This window comes from Rhinoderma darwinii, chromosome 8 (genome assembly GCF_050947455.1).
Source record: "Rhinoderma darwinii isolate aRhiDar2 chromosome 8, aRhiDar2.hap1, whole genome shotgun sequence".
NCBI lineage: Eukaryota > Metazoa > Chordata > Amphibia > Anura > Rhinodermatidae > Rhinoderma > Rhinoderma darwinii.
In genome coordinates, this window is record NC_134694.1 from 8,264,524 (window position 1) to 8,284,647 (window position 20,124).

A 20,124-nucleotide genomic window follows, 5' to 3' on the forward strand; every position below is an offset into this window, starting at 1 on the left:
CCCAGGAGTGATGGTAGTGCCACACACAGAGATGGAGACATCAGGTTTAGGGAGGTTAGTAGAAGCAGTTGAGGTGAGGGAAGGCCCTAGACATGTCGCTGAGGAAGGGAGGGGATAGATACAGCCATGGCCGGCCTTAGCTATGTGGGACACGTGCGGTCGCACAGGGCGCCGGCCGCCATGCTGCAAGGGGGGCGCCAGTGGGTACGAGCAGAAGAGAGGAGAAATGTTCCTCCCTCTGCACTGCTGCGTGAAGTGAGCGCTGATTGGAGGAGCAGCAGGGGCTTCTGTCTGCTCCACCAATCGGCACAGCCTGTACTGCAGTGTCACACACACTCAGCACCTCACGCAGCTCCTTCCTCCTCTGCTGCTGCCCCAGTGAAGACTCCTCCACGGAGCTCCAGAGTCAGGTAAGAGCAGCAGCTTTAGCTTAATCTATGTTTATTTATGTGCTGTGTGAGGGAGGGGGAGAGAGGGGGCTTTATGTGCTGTGTGAGGGGGAGAGAGGGGGCTTTATGTGCTGTGTGAGGGGGAGAGAGGGGGCTTTATGTGCTGTGTGAGGGAGGGGGAGAGAGGGGGCTTTATGTGATGTGTGAGGGGGAGAGAGGGGGCTTTATGTGCTGTGTGAGGGAGGGGGAGAGGGGGGGCTTTATGTGCTGTGTGAGGGAGGGGGAGAGGGGGGGCTTTATGTGCTGTGTGAGGGAGGGGGAGAGAGGGGGCTTTATGTGCTGTGTGAGGGGGAGAGAGGGGGCTTTATGTGCTGTGTGAGGGAGGGGGAGAGAGGGGGCTTTATGTGATGTGTGAGGGGGAGAGAGGGGGCTTTATGTGCTGTGTGAGGGAGGGGGAGAGAGGGGGCTTTATGTGCTGTGTGAGGGAGGGGGAGAGAGGGGGCTTTATGTGATGTGTGAGGGGGAGAGAGGGGGCTTTATGTGATGTGTGAGGGGGAGAGAGGGGGCTTTATGTGATGTGTGAGGGGGAGAGAGGGGGCTTTATGTGATGTGTGAGGGGGAGAGAGGGGGCTTTATGTGATGTGTGAGGGGGAGAGAGGGGGCTTTATGTGCTGTGTGAGGGGGAGAGAGGGGGCTTTATGTGATGTGTGAGGGGGAGAGAGGGGGCTTTATGTGCTGTGTGAGGGGGAGAGAGGGGGCTTTATGTGCTGTGTGAGGGAGGGGGAGAGAGGGGGCTTTATGTGATGTGTGAGGGGGAGAGAGGGGGCTTTATGTGCTGTGTGAGGGAGGGGGAGAGAGGGGGCTTTATGTGCTGTGTGAGGGAGGGGGAGAGAGGGGGCTTTATGTGATGTGTGAGGGGGAGAGAGGGGGCTTTATGTGATGTGTGAGGGGGAGAGAGGGGGCTTTATGTGATGTGTGAGGGGGAGAGAGGGGGCTTTATGTGATGTGTGAGGGGGAGAGAGGGGGCTTTATGTGATGTGTGAGGGGGAGAGAGGGGGCTTTATGTGCTGTGTGAGGGGGAGAGAGGGGGCTTTATGTGATGTGTGAGGGGGAGAGAGGGGGCTTTATGTGCTGTGTGAGGGGGAGAGAGGGGGCTTTATGTGATGTGTGAGGGGGAGAGAGGGGGCTTTATGTGATGTGTGAGGGGGAGAGAGGGGGCTTTATGTGATGTGTGAGGGGGAGAGAGGGGGCTTTATGTGCTGTGTGAGGGGGAGAGAGGGGGCTTTATGTGATGTGTGAGGGGGAGAGAGGGGGCTTTATGTGCTGTGTGAGGGAGGGGGAGAGAGGGGGCTTTATGTGCTGTGTGAGGGAGGGGGAGAGGGGGGGCTTTATGTGCTGTGTGAGGGAGGGGGAGAGAGGGGGCTTTATGTGCTGTGTGAGGGGGAGAGAGGGGGCTTTATGTGATGTGTGAGGGGGAGAGAGGGGGCTTTATGTGATGTGTAACAGGATGTTTTTTTGTTTTTTTTAAAAGATCGATTTTGTGGGGGAGGGGAGACTAGGTTAGAGGTACTTTGAGTGTGTATTTTTTACAGATCGATTTTGTGGGGGAGGGGACATTGCCCTAAATCCTATAGGAGTGGGGGGATTCTTTATAAATGTATTTTGTGAGGAGGGGGGACTTCTGTATAGTTTATTTAGTGGTGTAGGAGCTTATTATGAATCATGGGGGAGGGGAACTTAGCGTTCTGTATGGGGAGAAAGGATTCTTTAGGGAACGGCCACACGGAGCGGCCCTCACACTGTCGCAACGTGGCCAACAACCGCGCTGGCACTATGTAGGAGCGGCTGTCAAATACCTCGTTAAGGGGTATTCCGGTTACATTCACACGCGCACTGCCGCTCCATTCATTCTCTACGGGAGCGCCGGACATAGCCGAGTGCAATGTTCTGCTTTTTCCGGCGCTCCCATAGAGAATGAATAGGAGGTAAGTTGTTGTAATTTGCAAAATCGTGTGTCCATAAAGGGTGTATTAACTCCCTTTTTTTTGCGTCATTTATGATGTGTACGCTGTAAAAAAAGATAATTAATGTGAGGCGCGAGGTGTGATGCTGAATTTAACCTCCATGTGCCTCACATTAATAGTAATTAACCCCATCATGTACCTCACACATTAACCCATTATGACTGAGAAACATGATGGGGTTAATTACTATTAATGTGAGGCACATGGAGGTTAAATTCATCATCACACCTCGCGCCTCATCAGAAAATGGAAGAACTTTTTTTTATTACTGTTGGCAAAGTATCGTTTTGGTATCGAAATTGCAATACTACACGAAGTATCGGTATCGAAGTCCAAATTCAGGTGTCGTGACATCCCTACTACCTACAAAGGGGCTGTGTGGCATGACCTACAAGGGGGCTGTGTGGCACGAACTACAAGGGGCATCTGTGAGTGGCTGGCTGATGGTAGTTTTACTGTGAGTGGACGGGCTGATGGTAGTTTTACTGTGAGTGGGGGCTGAGGCTGATGGTAGTTTTACTGTGAGTGGGGGGCTGATGGTAGTTTTAGGGAATGTGCACACACACTAATTACGTCCGTAATTGACGGATGTATTTCGGCCGCAAGTCCCGGACCGAACACAGTGCAGGGAGCCGGGCTCCTAGCATCATAGTTATGTACTGTCCCGTACTGAAAACATGATTACAGTACGGGACAGTTGTCCTGCAGCGAGGCAGGGACTCCTAGCATCGTACATAACTATGATGCTAGGAGCCCGGCTCCTTGCACTGTGTTCGGTCCGGTACTTGCGGCCGAAATACGTCCGTCAATTACGGACGTAATTAGTGTGTGTGCACATACCCTTACTGTGAGTGGACGGGCTGATGGTAGTTTTACTGTGAGTGGACGGGCTGATGGTCATTTTAGGGTATGTTCACCGTAATTTCAGCCGTAATGGCATGTGCAAGCGCTATTCGCTGCGTCCATTACGGACGTAATTGGAGCTGTTTTTCTATTGTCAAGGGAAAACGGCTCCAATTACGTCTCAAGAAGTGACAGGCTTTTCTTTGACGCGGGCGTCTCTTTTACGCGCCGTCTTTTGACAGCAGCGCGTAAAAAAAATGACCGTCGGCACAGAACATCGTAAGACCCATTCAAATGAATGGGCAGATGTTTGCCGACGCTTTTGAGCCGCATTTTCGGACGTAATTCGGGGCTAAAATGCCCGAATTACGTCCGTAAATAGTGTGTGTGAACCCAGCCTTACTGTGAGTGGGGGGCTGATGGTCATTTTACTGTGAGTGGGGGGCTGATGGTCATTTTACTGTGAGTGGGGGGGGGGCTGATGGTCATTTTACTGTGAGTGGGGGGGGGGCTGATGGTCATTTTACTGTGAGTGGAGGGGCTGATGGTCATTTTACTGTGAGTGGGGGGGGGCTGATGGTCTTCAAGTGGTTTCCACCTCTGACCTCCAATTGAAATTAACAGTAGGAAGAAAATAGCTTTGGCGCTCTTTGAGCTTTTTTTGCTGCGTCTTTTGCATTCGCTTCAACGGCTTAAAAAAAACCGCTAAAAAAACCCCATCAAATAACGCTGTCAATTCAAAAGCAGATTTTTTCTGCCTTACAAAAAACGCTGTGTGAACATACCCTAAGAATGTAGTGCTTATTTTTAGCTATTTTCTGTCTTTCTCCAAACTATTTTTGGTGGGGGGGGGGCTTAGGAATTTTTTTTTGTCCAGGGGTGGCTCAAGTCCGAAAAGGTTGGGAAACTCTGTAACAGGCTACAGCGGCACCTGCAGCCTATGAGGCGCATAGACAGGATCCCTGCGCAGTCGGCGTGATAACATCTCTGGATCAAGCCGGCCTACGCAAGGATCCTGTCAGGTGGAGGTGGGGGGCAGTATGGCACTGTCTACAATGGGGAGGTGGGGGGCACTGTGTACAAGAGGGAGGTGGGGCTGTATAACACTGCAAGGGGCAGATGGGGGGCTGTATGGCACTACAAGGGGCAGATGGGGGGCTGTATGGCACTACAAGGGGCAGATGGGGGCTGTATGGCACTACAAGGGGCAGATGGGGACTGTATGGCACTACAAGAGGCAGATGGGGGCTGTATGACACTACAAGGGGCAGATGGGGGCTGTATGACACTACAAGGGGCAAATGGGGGCTGTATGACACTACAAGGGGCAGATGGGGGCTGTATGGCACTGTCTACAAGGAGGAGGTGGGGGATTATGGGACTGTCTACAGGGAAGCTGTACGGCACAATCTACAGGGGGCACTTTCTACTAGGGGGCTGTGGGGGCATTATACTCTGTGGAGGACATCATACTGTGTAGGTTCACTACAGGGGGCAATATAATGTGCGTGGCACTTAGGGGGCATAACACTGTGTAGGCACAATTAGAGGACAAAATACTGTGTCCTTGAAGGCGTTAGAATATATTACATTATTAAATATTATTATTATACTGTGTGTGGGGCACTAAAGGGGCATTACACTGTGTGGGGGCACTATATAGGGTATTATACTGTGGGGAAGAATTATGCTTTTTTATGGGGCATTTTTTATAATGGCGTGGGGCGCCGAAAGATAATTTCGCACGGGGCGCCATCTACCCTAAGGCCGGCCCTGGATACAGCACTAACGTGGCAGCGGCAGATCTAGCAGGTACTGAGCAGGAGATGACGTAGTGATAAACTCCATAATGGTTGTGGACAGAGCATTAGCCTTTCTTCACCCGGGGCAAAGGTTCAGTTTGCCACAATAGCCCTCTTGTCTTAAAGGAGTTGTCCCAGGGTTGGAAAAACATGGCTGCGTTCTTTCTAAAACAGCGCCACACCTGTCTGCAGGTTGTGTCTGGTATTGCAGTTCAGCCCTGTATGGAACCAACCTGCAATACACAACCCATGACAGGTGTGGCGCAGTTTCTTGACGACGTCAGACGTGTTTTTCTAATCCTGGACAAATCCTTTAATGTCCTAGTCAATTCATAGTGACTTGTTGGTGCCCCTTCCCCGGACTACATGCCGCGCCAGCCCCCTCGTAGCTGCACCCTGGATATTGAGGTCACATGTCGGGACCTTTAACGTACTTATTGGCAGAGGTTTAGCTGCGTTTTCCCTCGTCTATGGCAATTATTCATGCCCTGGCCCTGTATCTAAATAGCTTGGCAGAGTGGCTCGCTGGTGCCCTCCTGGCACCCGGGACACATGCTTATCTCCTTTCAAGCTACGCACTGCTGGGTGGCAACTATATGATATACAGGTGCTGATTAGCTGAATGTATAGTGCAGCCAATCAGGACGTGTTGTCCATACAGGCGCTGTATCTGTTTTTCTGGTCCTCAAATTAAAGGGACTGCAGCACGAGAGCCTCCGTAGTGACCCCTCCAGACCCCTGCCTGTGCCGAAATTGAAATGTACAACACAATTGTCTCGTCGGTAGTGCGACAATTGTGTTGTACATTCACCGGGCGCCGAAGCTAAATCTGGGCCCCACCTACAATTTGTCATAGTAATATTAGTGTCTTGTATTGCAGAGGGACCCCTTAGGCACCAGGGCCCGAGTGCATCTACTACTCCTACACCCCCTATAGCTACTCTTCTGTCCCGATGTGTAAACATTTGCATCCCAGCCTGGTCAATATACGAGGTCATTACTTGATAATAACTTATATTTCTCAGGATGAAGACACAATTCTGCCTGGGACTGCTGAGGACTGCGCTCCACCTCATCTGCTCCATCAACTTTGGTAATGAAATCGGAAAAGCTTTGGGCCCAGTTGCATTTTTTTTTCTGCTTCTGATCCTGCATATAATTAAAAGAATAGAGACCATGTATCATACCTCCCGACGTAAGAATCCTCATTCGCGGGAGATTATTAACTCCTTGCCCCGCTAGACACAGAAACGCCCACAAAACCGCCCAGAAACGCCCACTGTCGGGGCATCTTTACATAAGCCCTATCCCCTTTTGAGGTCCGTTTCAAGGAACAATCCAGCAAAAAATGGGACGGTTGGGAGATATGCATGTAAAGACTCAAATCACCATCTACATCAATATCTACATCCATCCTGACTTGAATAGTGGATGTATAGAAATGGATATTGATGTAGATGGTGATTTGGATCCACACAAGGTCTCCATAACAGCACCCCATGTAACGGTAATCATTTACATTGTATCTGATCTGTCAGTTCTTCATTTACATAGTATCTGATCTGTCAGTTCTTCATTTACATTGTATCTGATCTGTCAGTTCTTCATTTACATTGTGTCTGATCTGTCAGTTCTTCATTTACATTGTATCTGATCTGTCAGTTCTTCATTTACATTGTATCTGATCTGTCAGTTCTTCATTTACATAGTATCTGATCTGTCAGTTCTTCATTTACATTGTATCTGATCTGTCAGTTCTTCATTTACATAGTATCTGATCTGTCAGTTCTTCATTTACATTGTATCTGATCTGTCAGTTCTTCATTTACATTGTATCTGATCTGTCAGTTCTTCATTTACATTGTGTCTGATCTGTCAGTTCTTCATTTACATTGTATCTGATCTGTCAGTTCTTCATTTACATTGTATCTGATCTGTCAGTTCTTCATTTACATTGTATCTGATCTGTCAGTTCTTCATTTACATTGTATCTGATCTGTCAGTTCTTCATTTACATTGTATCTGATCTGTCAGTTCTTCATTTACATTGTATCTGATCTGTCAGTTCTTCATTTACATTGTATCTGATCTGTCAGTTCTTCATTTACATTGTATCTGATCTGTCAGTTCTTCATTTACATTGTATCTGATCTGTCAGTTCTTCATTTACATAGTATCTGATCTGTCAGTTCTTCATTTACATAGTATCTGATCTGTCAGTTCTTCATTTACATTGTATCTGATCTGTCAGTTCTTCATTTACATTGTGTCTGATCTGTCAGTTCTTCATTTACATTGTATCTGATCTGTCAGTTCTTCATTTACATTGTATCTGATCTGTCAGTTCTTCATTTACATAGTATCTGATCTGTCAGTTCTTCATTTACATTGTATCTGATCTGTCAGTTCTTCATTTACATAGTATCTGATCTGTCAGTTCTTCATTTACATTGTATCTGATCTGTCAGTTCTTCATTTACATTGTATCTGATCTGTCAGTTCTTCATTTACATTGTGTCTGATCTGTCAGTTCTTCATTTACATTGTATCTGATCTGTCAGTTCTTCATTTACATTGTATCTGATCTGTCAGTTCTTCATTTACATTGTATCTGATCTGTCAGTTCTTCATTTACATTGTATCTGATCTGTCAGTTCTTCATTTACATTGTATCTGATCTGTCAGTTCTTCATTTACATTGTATCTGATCTGTCAGTTCTTCATTTACATTGTATCTGATCTGTCAGTTCTTCATTTACATTGTATCTGATCTGTCAGTTCTTCATTTACATTGTATCTGATCTGTCAGTTCTTCATTTACATTGTATCTGATCTGTCAGTTCTTCATTTACATTGTATCTGATCTGTCAGTTCTTCATTTACATTGTATCTGATCTGTCAGTTCTTCATTTACATTGTATCTGATCTGTCAGTTCTTCATTTACATAGTATCTGATCTGTCAGTTCTTCATTTACATTGTATCTGATCTGTCAGTTCTTCATTTGTGCTTACAGTTTCCACCATTGCCGTCACCAACCAGACCATCTTCCGTTCCAGCTGTTACATCTTTCACTTCCACTCCGTAGCCGATGCGAAAACATGGCCGCAGGCATCAGCCGTGTGCTACAGCTCTGGGGGCGCTCTGGCTAGTGTTGCAGACAGTGAGGAGAACACATTTCTTGCAGGTGGTTATTAAGTATTGGTCTGTTTCCCTATCATCCTGAGCAGGTGTATCTAATCCTATCGTGTGTGATACTGTCTGCTGAACCGCTGCATCTAAGCCTATGATGTGTTAGGGTATGTTCACACGGCTTATTTTCAGCCGTTTTTCGGGCCGTAAATGGCCGAAAAATCGGTAGCGGAGCGTTTCCAAACATCTGCCCATTGATTTCAATGGGAAAAATGGCGCTCTGTTTCCGACTGGGCTTTTTTTTTACGCAGCGGTTTTGAAAAATGGCTGCGTAAAAAAACGGCCGCGAAAAAGAGCTGCATGTCACTTCTTGAGACGTTTTTGGAGCTGTTTTTCATCGACCCTATAGAAAAACAGCTCCAAAAATGGCCGTAAAAAACGCCACGGAAAACGCGAGATGCTAAAAAAAAACGTTCCCTTGAAAACAGTTCCGTATTTTCAGACGTTTAGTAATGTTTGAACATACCCTTATAATGTCTGATGAGTTGGTGTATCTGAGGCTATTGTGTGTGATCCTGTCGGCTGATCCGGGGGATCTAAGCCAATTATGAGATACAGTCTGCAAAGCCATGTATCTAAGCCTATTATGTATGATACTGACTGCTGAGCTGGTGGATCTAATCCTATCATGTGTGATATTGTATCCTGAGTCACTGTATCTAATCCTATCATGTGGGATACTGTGTGCTGAGCTGTGTATCTAATCCTATTATGTGTGATACTGTCTCAGAGATCACCCCCAGCACCACATCCTCCAGCACGACATCCCCCAGCACTGCACCCCCCAGCACTGCATCCCCCAGCACTGCACCCCCCAGCACGGCATCCCCCAGCACCACATCCCCCAGCACTGCATCCCACAGCACTGCATCCCCCAGCACTGCATCCCCATGCACTACACCGCCCCAGCACCGCATCCCCCAGCACTGCATCCCCCAGCACTGCACCCCCCCAGCACCGCATCCCCCAACACTGCATCCCCCAGCACCGCACCCCCCAGCACTGCATCCCCCAGCACTGCACCCCCCAGCACGGCATCCCCCAGCACCACATCCCCCAGCACTGCATCCCACAGCACTGCATCCCCCAGCACTGCATCCCCATGCACTACACCGCCCCAGCACCGCATCCCCCAGCACTGCATCCCCCAGCACTGCATCCCCCCAGCACCGCATCCCCCAACACTGCATCCCCCAGCACCGCACCCCCCAGCACTGCATCCCCCAGCACTGCACCCATCCCCAGCACTGCATCCCCCAGCACTGCATCCCCCAGCACTGCATCCCCCAACACTGCATCCCCCAACACTGCATCCCCCAGCACTACTTTCTCCAGCACTGCATCCCCCAGCACTGCATCCCTCAGCACCGCATCCCCCAGCACCGCATCCCCAGCACTACATCCCCCAGTACTGCATCCCCCAGCACTGCATCCCTCAGCACTACATCCCCCAGCACTGCATCCCCCAGCACTGCATCCCTCAGCACTACATCCCCCAGCACTACATCCCCCAGCACTACATCCCCCAGCACTGCATCCCCCAGCACTACATCATCCAGCACTGCATCCCCCAGCACTGCATCCCCCAGCACTGCATCCCCCAGCACTACATCCCCCAGCACTGCATCCCCCAGCACTGCATCCCTCAGCACTACATCCCCCAGCACTACATCCCCCAGCACTACATCCCCCAGCACTGCATCCCCCAGCACTACATCATCCAGCACTGCATCCCTCAGCACTGCATCCCTCAGCACTGCATCCCCCAGCACTACATCCCGCAGCACTACATCCCTCAGCATTGCATCCCCCAGCACTACTTTCTCCAGCACTACATCCTCCATCACTGCATCCTCCATCACTGCATCCCCCAGCACTGCATCCCACAGCACTTCATCCCCCAGCACTACGTTCTCCAGCACCGCATCCCCCAGCACCGCATCCCCCAGCACCGCATTCCCCAGCACCGCATTCCCCAGTACCGCATTCCCCAGCACTGCATACCCCAGCACTACATCCCCCAGCACTGCATCCCCCAGCACTACTTTCTCCAGCACTACATCCCGCAGCACTACATCCCCCAGCACTACTTTCTCCAGCACTGCATCCCCCAGCACTGCATCCCCCAGCACTATATCCTCCAGCACTGCATCCCCCAGCACTGCATCCCCCAGCACTGCATCCCCCAGCACTGCATCCCCCAGCACCGCATCCCCCAGCACTGCATCCCCCAGCACTGCATCCCCCAGCACTGCATCCCCCAGCACTGCACCCCCCCAGCACTGCACCCCCCCAGCACGGCATCCTCCAGCACGGCATCCCCCAGCACTGCATCCCCCAGCACTGCATCCCCCAGCACCGCATCCCCATGCACTACACCCCCCCAGCACCGCATCCCCCAGCACTGCACCCCCCCAGCACCGCATCCCCAACACCGCATCCCCCAGCACCGCACCCCCCAGCACTGCACCCATCCCCAGCACTGCATCCCCCAGCACTGCATCCCCCAGCACTGCATCCCCCAGCACTGCATCCCCCAGCACTACTTTCTCCAGCACTGCATCCCCCAGCACTGCATCCCCCAGCACTACATCCCTCAGCACCGCATCCCCCAGCACTACTTTCTCCAGCACTGCATCCCCAGCACCGCATTCCCCAGCACTACATCCCCCAGCACCGCATCCCCCAGCACCACATCCCCCAGCACTACATCCCCCAGTACTGCATCCCCCAGCACTGCATCCCTCAGCACTACATCCCCCAGCACTGCATCCCTCAGCACTGCATCCCTCAGCACTGCATCCCTCAGCACTGCATCCCCCAGCACTACATCCCTCAGCATTGCATCCCCCAGCACTACTTTCTCCAGCACTACATCCTCCATCACTGCATCCTCCATCACTGCATCCCCCAGCACTGCATCCCTCAGCACTACATCCCGCAGCACTATATCCCTCAGCACTGCATCCTCCAGCACTGCATCCCCCAGCACTGCACCCCCCAGCACTGCACCCCCCCAGCACTGCACCCCCCCAGCACTACTTTCTCCAGCACCGCATTCCCCAGCAATACATCCTCCAGCGCTACATCCCCCAGCACTACATCCCCCAGCACTACTTTCTCCAGCACTGCATCCTCCAGCACTGCATCCCCCAGCACTGCATCCCCCAGCACTACTTTCTCCAGGACTGCATCCTCCAGTACCGCAGCCCCCAGCACCGCAGCCCCCAGCACCGCATCCCCCAGCACAGCATCCCCCAGCACTACTTTCTCCAGCACTGCATCCCCCAGCACCGCATCCCCCAGCACTACTTTCTCCAGCACTACATCCCCCAGCACTACATCCCCCAGCACTGCATCCTCCATCACTGCATCCTCCATCACTGCATCCCCCAGCACTGCATCCTCCATCACTGCATCCTCCATCACTGCATCCCCCAGCACTGCATCCCCCAGCACTGCATCCCCCAGCACTGCATCCTCCATCACTGCATCCCCCAGCACTACATCCCCCAGCACTGCATCCCCCAGCACTGCATCCCCCAGCACCGCATCCCCCAGCGCCGCATCCCCCAGCACCGCATCCCCCAGCATAGTGAGTGTTCTGTACATCTGTACTTGATAATTTCCGTAGAACTCCGACTTTACGACTTGAATCTTTGTATCGCCGGCCTGACAATATTCTGACTGCAGTTTATTTTTAGTTGTTGATGTTCTGGAGCCAAAAATAGATTTATCTTTTCCATAGAACTAATTATATATTCATCTTCTAACAGAGAAACAAATAATAATTGAATATGTAACATACACGTAACGAGCTTTATATTATGTAGAAATCCCCAGTAAATCCATGATTCATCCTCTGCCAAGATGCTAAAAGTCCTATGCAGCCATTCATTAATATTTCATGTTTCCTAGAAGCTGGGTGGCAGCTACTATGGCCGCCAGTGCAGTCCCCTTTGGTGCTGTCACCCAGCTTTCCCAGAGTCTAAAACAGCAGGATTGTATCGCTGTATAACTAGGCAGATTCATCATTCAGAGTTCTAGGGAAAGCTGGGTAACAACCCGTGGGATCTGTAATGGCGGCCATATAAGCTGTCACTCAACTTTTCCAGAAACAGATATAAATTAGAAACAGCTGAATGTCATTTTTAACAACTTAGGGCTCATGCACTCGACTATTGTTGGATTTATTTTTCGAGCACATCCCACATGAGTGTCAGAACACAAGGTTTCCCAGCAGAACATTGCCCAGATCATCACTCTGCCCCCGCCGGCTTGTCTTCTTCCCATAATGCATCCTGGTGCCATCTCTTCCCCAGGTGGACGACTCACACGGCCGTCCACATGATGTAAAACGTGATTCATCAGACCAGGCACCTTCTTCCATTACTCCATGATGCTCGTGTGCCCATTGTAGGCGCTATCGGTGGTGTACACATTGCACCATGGGCGCTCTGACCAGTCGACGGCTACACAACCCCTTATACAGCAAGCTGCGATGCTCTGCGTGTTTTGAGACCTTCCTATCATAGCTGATGGTAGATCATAGCTCATGGCTGCTGATTGGTATATATTACTGATTTCTTTCTCCTTCAGATGCCTATCCTGAAGACAACTGGAATATGTGGCTCGGTCTTAAGTACGATACAAGCTGGAAATGGGATGATGGGTCAACTTCTAATTTCTTTGCATGGCAAAACAGTATGTTATATGTCTAATTCCTTCATTTTATATGTATAATAGTCTTCTCATCTCAGTACGTGACTGAAGGTGTAGTGGATAGGTGGCGCTGCTCAGTATAATATCTTACTTTGTGGTTTTTCTTTTCTAGGGGGCGCTGTGTCAAATGAAAATGGATATTGCGCGATGATGTATTTGATGCCTCGTGTTCCCTCTCGTCATAGCTATTGGGCCAGTCAGTCTTGCTCTACGTTGTCACAGACCGATCCCACTGGATTCATCTGCAAGTCTGATATAAGTAGGCGTCCAATATTTATTAGTCAGTGACTGGGTATTGGTGTGAGGTAGATGATGATATTGCAGAGCAGCATCCTATTGTTTTAAATGGGCAGCATTTACCATATAAGCAAAATCAACACATACAATATCCTTTGTATCAGTGCCTCACCATTTTCAAGATTTCTGTGCTTGCTGTCATTGAATGGGAACATTCTGGTTTATATCCAGAATACTTCTCACAGCTGATGGTTTGCTACAATTGTACCCAATCAGTCTTTGTGAGCTGAATACAGCAACAGTACAATCTTACACATACATTTTACATGCACTGATATATTGTATCAGCCTGGTGTCCTAACTATTTAGCTGACAAAGAATTGTCTTAACTGGATACAATTATAGCAATTCCTTAGCTTAGTTGCTTATCCTTGGGTTTCATGCACACAGTTATTTTGTGTGTAAGGACACGTACAGCAGTACCCAGCCTGCACTCTGGGTCCACCATAGAGACCTCTGGTTCAGTATGTGATCCATCCATGTGGAAAAAAATTGTGGCATGCTCCAAGTGTAAAATTGGAGGCCTGCAGTAGTACAGAATGTGCCACAGAATTCTATGGGAGCTATATTCGGGCCTGTTGTATGGGAGCTGTATATGGGTTTGAAATATGGCCATGTACATGGGGCCTTAGAAAAAATAAATAAAAAAAATGGCAGGTCCAATTAGCTTAGAGCATTGTACAGAGTTCTCAGGTTAAAAGGGGTCATGCACATTGGCTCCCTGCCAACCATAATCCTATTTCACGGTAGTCATGGGGTGGGTAGGATAGACAGATGTACCCACCAGGAACGAAAGATAGGAACTCCCACATATACCCATTGGTAGAGATGATCCAATCATTCACATGATTTGAGCCATTTTTTAAATCGACCTGAGACTCGCCTGGCATTAGGATAAATATAGCAAGTTTGAGCTTCTCATAGTGATTCGATTTATCCATTATATTCTAATAGCTGACAATTTGGTGGACAAGGAACGCCAAAAAAACAAGTGGATGGATTATTGGCTGTTTATTGGGGCTGTTGAACAGCGATGACCATGTGTTTTTTTAGTGGCAGGTTCCCTTTAAATATTGGCCACATGACGGTAACAATTTCACATATATGGGAATGATCTCACGTTGTGATTTCCTTTTTCTCTTCTAGAATTTTGCAACCTGGATGCCACAACCTCTTACCAGATGACCGGCGGACTTGGCGTCTACTCCACCATTGACATAGTCCTGTCTGTTCCAGAGAATTCAACCTGTAAGATTGTCCTTAAAGAAGCAAAACATTCTCCTCCAATCCTCCTGCTGAATTTGATCAGTACCGCCATGCAGATCACAGGCAACGCCTCGTCCTGGTTTGGGGGTCTCCAGGAAGACAATCTGGTCACCGTCCAGAACTATTACACAGAATTTGTATGGGGAATTATAATATTCCCATCAGGGGTGACCAGTTATATTAACTACCAAGAACATCTGACAATCCCCGGGAACCAAGAGTCTTACTTCAAGTCTGTAAATTTCCTTGAAATCAGCGGGGGAAAAGTTACTGGAGCCTCTCTAGGTCAGGAGATTCATTGATTCCTATCAGTATTCAGTATTTGGGGGTGGGGGGGTGCAGTGCTGGGGGATGCGGCGCTGGGGGATGCAGTGCTGGGGGATGCGGTGCTGGGGGGATGCGGCGCTGGGGGATGCGGCGCTGGGGGATGCAGTGCTGGGGGATGTAGTGCTGGAGGATGCAGTGATGGAGGATGCAGTGCTGGGGGATGTAGTGCTGGGGGATGCAGTGCTGGGGGGGTGCAGTGCTGGGGGATGTAGTGCTTGATTCCTATCTGTTCTCAAACCTATAGCTCTCCAGCTATTACAGGACTATAACTCCCATCATCCCTGACAGCCAAGGGCTACTGCACCTGGCTAAAACACAAGGGCAAAGGTGTAGCTTGAACTCCTGGTCCACGGAGAAAAAGTTATAACTGGGCCCAGACGGAACTGCCACATGCCATGTTTATGGAATATGTCATCCAAATCTATAGTGCCCACTTATGCCACTTATTACAAGATGGTCTGCAAGTCCCATACATATATGACCAACCTCCACTAACTCTATTACTATACCACTGCTGCCGTAGGGCAGGTGGAGGGGTCCAGGTGATGATGGAAACTTTATATAGTATGTGAGTATGTAAATCTAGTTTGAACCTTGGGGCCATGTTGCTCTTTTATTTTTGTTCTTTTTTTATATTCCTGCTTTTGAGTGTGGCATTGACATTTTTTTTAGACACACCTGTAAATAATCCAGAAATGTTTTTAACCTGTTCCGTAGGTTTGGGTTGGGTCTTCTCCTAAAGTGTAAATTTAGTCTTTGCATGTTGTATTCGTGCTTAGTTAGATCTGTTTCTAGGAAAGCTGGGTTGTTGTCACCCAGCTTTACTACTGTGGTGAATGGCAATTGTGGCTAGTTAGACAGCGATCTGTTCCCTTACTCCTGTATGGCAGCATGACTAGCCAGGTTTGCTGTTCCGGAGTCGGGGTAAACTAGTGAACGACCCATTATGGAGCCGTAACGGCGGCCATATTGGTTGTCATCCATCTGTCCCATAAGAAGATATACAGTAACTTAATAAAATATTAAAAGACTTGACAGAGAACGTCTTAAAACCCTTTGTTGTGTTTCCTTGCAGGATATCTTGGCTCTTTTGATATGCACTTTCCTATTGGACCTGATAATTATCTGCGACTGGAAAGAGCCATCCATACCTACCTGACCAGCTTCACCATAGCGGTGTGGATTAAAAGCACTAATCCTAACAGCATGATGTGCGTCTGTAGCTACTCGCTGAAATCCCGGCCAGCAGAGCTTGCACTTTTCACGTTGTCTCCCACTGGGCTTTCCGTACAGCTAAAAGGGTGAGCAAGAGGACGTTACATTTTTTTTCCCCTCCTTGGCTCATTGTACTCATGTTGTTTTTAAAGGTATATCTATCCTTGACTGTACATTAAAGCTGACACCAATATCCCATAATAAATGGCAGGGTTTCCAACCTGGGACTTTAAAGCTGTTGAGAAACTACAACTCCCAGAATGTCCGGACAGCTGGTTGTCAGAGGTTGCTAGGAGTTGTAGTTTTGCCAAGGCTGGAGAGTCATGGGTTGGGAACTATTGATATGAGGTATAATGTACCCTCTACAGGTGATTATTAAAAGTCATGTTGGAATTCTGTGACCATATAGAAGTATACGGTCACAGATCCACATGCATGTATTCTGAATAAGGAAAGGGGAATAAGCCACCGCCAGACACCACAAAAGCAATAAAAAAAAAAGAAGAAGGATCGGGCATGTTTCTATCCAACTGCCCGATCCTTCTCTTCACCGACATCTGCTGTCGGGGGAGAGTCGGGAGTCCACCATACAAATTAGATGCTCGGCAAGTACGGCCGATATTAAAGGGGTTGTCCACGCACGAACAATTGATGACCTATACACAGGATGTTCATGTCGGAAGCAGATGGCCGCTATTCGGTGACCAGAGCCGAGTTGCAGTATTCAAGTGAATAGGAGCTGAGTTACTGTTCTGCAGCACGGCCGCTATGCAGAGTACAGAGACATCTGCTTCTGGTGCCAAATACTGAATACCCTGGATAACATTTGGCGCCCTCGGAAGCAGCCGGAGCAGCTCATCGGTGCGGGGTCCGGGCGTCGGACCTCCATCGATCATATACTGATGACCTATCTTGTGGATAGGTCAACAGCTGTCCGTACCTGGACTACCCCTTTTAATCTAATATGTATAACCACCTCCCATGTCTGGTATCGCCCCCTACAGGACTGGTCAAGTTTAACATCTCAGAATCTGTGCACGGTCATTTCAGAACTCTAGCCATGGGCACTGTTGGCACTATTGGAGGGGCTGATTATAGTGGGTATAGGGATAGATGTGTCACATCCGGATAATAAAGGGCCCTATATAAGGTATGTGATCATTGCTTTCCATGTTTTACAGAACAGTCATACTGAATGGCACGACCGGGGTGCTCCTGGATAATAAATGGCATCACATAGCTCTGTCAGTGACCAATAATCCTTCTGGATCCCAATATTCAGTGTTCCTCGATGGCTTGCCATGGAGCCCAGATTATGTAAACATTGCTCAATTCGAGAAGGTAGGGATCTCTATCGGAGGGTCGCTGGTTGTGGGACAACTGGAATTAACAGAGGGAGGTAAGTTCAATTTCTACTATGGACTTTACCATTTGTTAACCTAGGGGGTTGAATATTTTTACAACTGCTTTACAATAGCCTTTTTTTTAAGGTATATTTAGCTAGGGGGACAATCTGAGAACGCAAGACGCTGAGAACCAATGCGGCAGCTATGATGGCCGCCATATTGTTTGTCACCCAGACACAGAACAGAAATATATAAAGAGACTACAGATGATTTCTTGGTATTACAGGGAACTATTACTTTAGTTTGCTTCATCTATTGGTGTCTCCTTCTTCCTGCGTAATTTACAGGGGGCTTTCAAGCAAACGCTTCCTTCACTGGCGACATTAGTGAACTTAATATCTGGGATCACATCCTGTCACCCATTGATATTAAGCTAGTGGCTTCTACAAAGGTGCAGCCGAAATATCCCGGAAATGTTGTGAGCTGGATGTCTTTAAGAGACGGAAAGAGCCGAGCTGTCCAGATGTTTTCTCCTGGAGCAAAGAGTGGTGAGCAAATAGAAGTGGGTACAGGATTTAATGGATAAAAACTAGGCCACTTTATTCTTAAAGGGGTTGTCTCAACACAGATTATCACATTACTATGAGAGCCGCAGCAGAATCCACTGACCGCCATGTGTCCAACATTGGAGACCCCCAGCAAAGGGTCCGAGACCAATACTTTGAGTCCAAGGACTCTGGACTAAATGGTTCTCCAGAAAGAAGGTCCTGGGGTTGTAAGGCTATTAGTCTCAATGGCCCATGACCTCAATTGAGTGGCCCTTGGTTACATGCTGTGTGCCCTCATCCGGTGCTTACTAAGCATATTTTTCCAGTGCTGTATTAGTCCCTTTCTTTTGTTATTATTCCTAAGGAGCATTTCTTAAATTGTATATCCCTTTCCTCCCTCAGATGCACCCTTCATGTGGTTCGGCCTATTATACTCCATTGGCTCCTCTACTTATCTCTGTATAAACGGCTCCACTCAGAAGCTCTACATGGAGTCCGCGCTGGAGAAATGCATCAATAACTCTTTCTGGGCCCTTCAGCAGAACGGGAGACTCCGCAACATCATGATCCCTGCTTCTTGCATCAAGGTAAATTGCTATAGGTAAGTGACAACTGTGGCAGGTATAACGGAGGACACGCTGGTTGTCAACCAGTAAATAGAAGTCCTTGAGTTGTCAGCTCCAAAATTGGTAGTCACCGAGCTTTATTAGAATCCAGACCAGCAAATCTGCCCAATTATGCAGTAACCACTCTTCTAGGCAGCGAGACTGAGAAAGCTGGGTAACCAGTCAGGTGGCAGGTGTAATGGCGGCCACGTCGGTTGTCACCCCACTTTATTATTATCTCTCTTTATTTTTTTCGCACCAGGTTGAGGCTTCAAACACATTACAGGTGACGACGGATTGTACTGACGATCTATCAAGCTCGTTTCGACTGCTCCGAGATGGTCGTCTACAGAACGTGAACTCTGGGTCATGTTTGATTTACTCGAGATACTTCATGAGTGCTGAGCTCCAGAAATGTTCTTCATCCTCTCTCTATATGACCCTCATAGAAAGTACTTACTTTGATATATATCTACTATTTACTTCATCAGTACTTTTGTGTTTTGAGAGATCACGTTTGAAGCCTAGAATTGAAGTAAGGGGAGATTCACACGAACGTTGCGTTTTTGCGCGCGCAAACAACGCAGCGTTTTGCGAGCGCAAAAACCATTTGACAGCTGCGTGTGTCATGCGTGTCTGATGCGCGGCTGCGTGATTTTCGCGCAGCCGGCATCATAGAGATGAGGCTTGTCAACGCCCGTCACTGTCCAAGGTGCTGAAAGAGCTAAATCTTTCAGCACCCTCGACAGTGAATGCCGAACACAACAGCGAAAAACCTGTAAAAAAAAAAGATAAAGTTCCTACTTACCGAGAACTTCCCGGCCGTTGCCTTGGTGACGCGTCCTTGGTGACGCGTCCTTGGTGACGCGCCTCTCTTGACATCGGGCCCCACCTCCCTGGATGACGCAGCAGTCCAAGTGACCGCTGCAGCCTGTGATTGGCTGCAGCCTGTGCTTGGCCTGTGATTGGCTGGAGCTGTCACTTGAACTGAAGTGTCATCCCGGGAGGTCGGACTGCAGGAAGGAGACAGGAGTAATCGGTAAGTTAGAACTTCGTTTTTTTTTTACAGGTTAATGTATTTTGGGATCGCAAGTCACTGTCCATGGTGCTGAAACAGTTTAACTCTTTCAGCACCATGGACAGTGACTATCTCCTGACGTCGCGTACCGATAATTTTTTTGCCAGGATCGGCCAAAACGAGTTTGGCCGAACCCGGTGAAGTTCGGTACGCTTGTCCGGCTTCGCTCATCGCAAAGACACTCCGTTTGGATGTTCGGAAACAGAAAAGCACGTGGTGCTTTTCGGTTTTCATTCATCCTTTTCACTGCTGTTGCGCGAATCACGCTCGTCCCACGGAAGTGCTTCCGTGTGGTGCGCGTGATTTTCACGCACCCATTGACTTCAATGGGTGCGTGATGCGCGAAATACGCAGAGTTATTGAACCTGTCGCGCTTTTTGCGCAGCAGACAAACGCTGCGCAAAAAGCACGGACTGTCTGTACTGCCCCATAGACTTGTATTGGTCCATGCGTGCCGCGTGAAAACCACGC

At 48.8% G+C, this 20,124-nt stretch overlaps 1 protein-coding gene across 1 annotated transcript in view; it reads left to right on the forward strand.

Moving 5' to 3' along the window:
- Positions 1–333: 333 nt before the first annotated feature.
- Positions 334–20,124, forward strand: part of LOC142659107 (uncharacterized) — a 50,248-nt gene continuing 30,457 nt past the window's right edge. The window contains exons 1-11 of the mRNA XM_075834870.1: positions 334–410; positions 6,084–6,151; positions 8,074–8,244; positions 12,849–12,953; positions 13,084–13,230; positions 14,415–14,819; positions 15,937–16,162; positions 17,258–17,475; positions 17,770–17,970; positions 18,373–18,557; positions 18,838–19,027. Of these exons, the coding sequence (XP_075690985.1) occupies positions 6,085–6,151; positions 8,074–8,244; positions 12,849–12,953; positions 13,084–13,230; positions 14,415–14,819; positions 15,937–16,162; positions 17,258–17,475; positions 17,770–17,970; positions 18,373–18,557; positions 18,838–19,027 (1,915 nt within the window). The 5' untranslated portion in view covers positions 334–410; position 6,084. The remainder of the gene's footprint in view (positions 411–6,083; positions 6,152–8,073; positions 8,245–12,848; positions 12,954–13,083; positions 13,231–14,414; positions 14,820–15,936; positions 16,163–17,257; positions 17,476–17,769; positions 17,971–18,372; positions 18,558–18,837; positions 19,028–20,124) is intronic.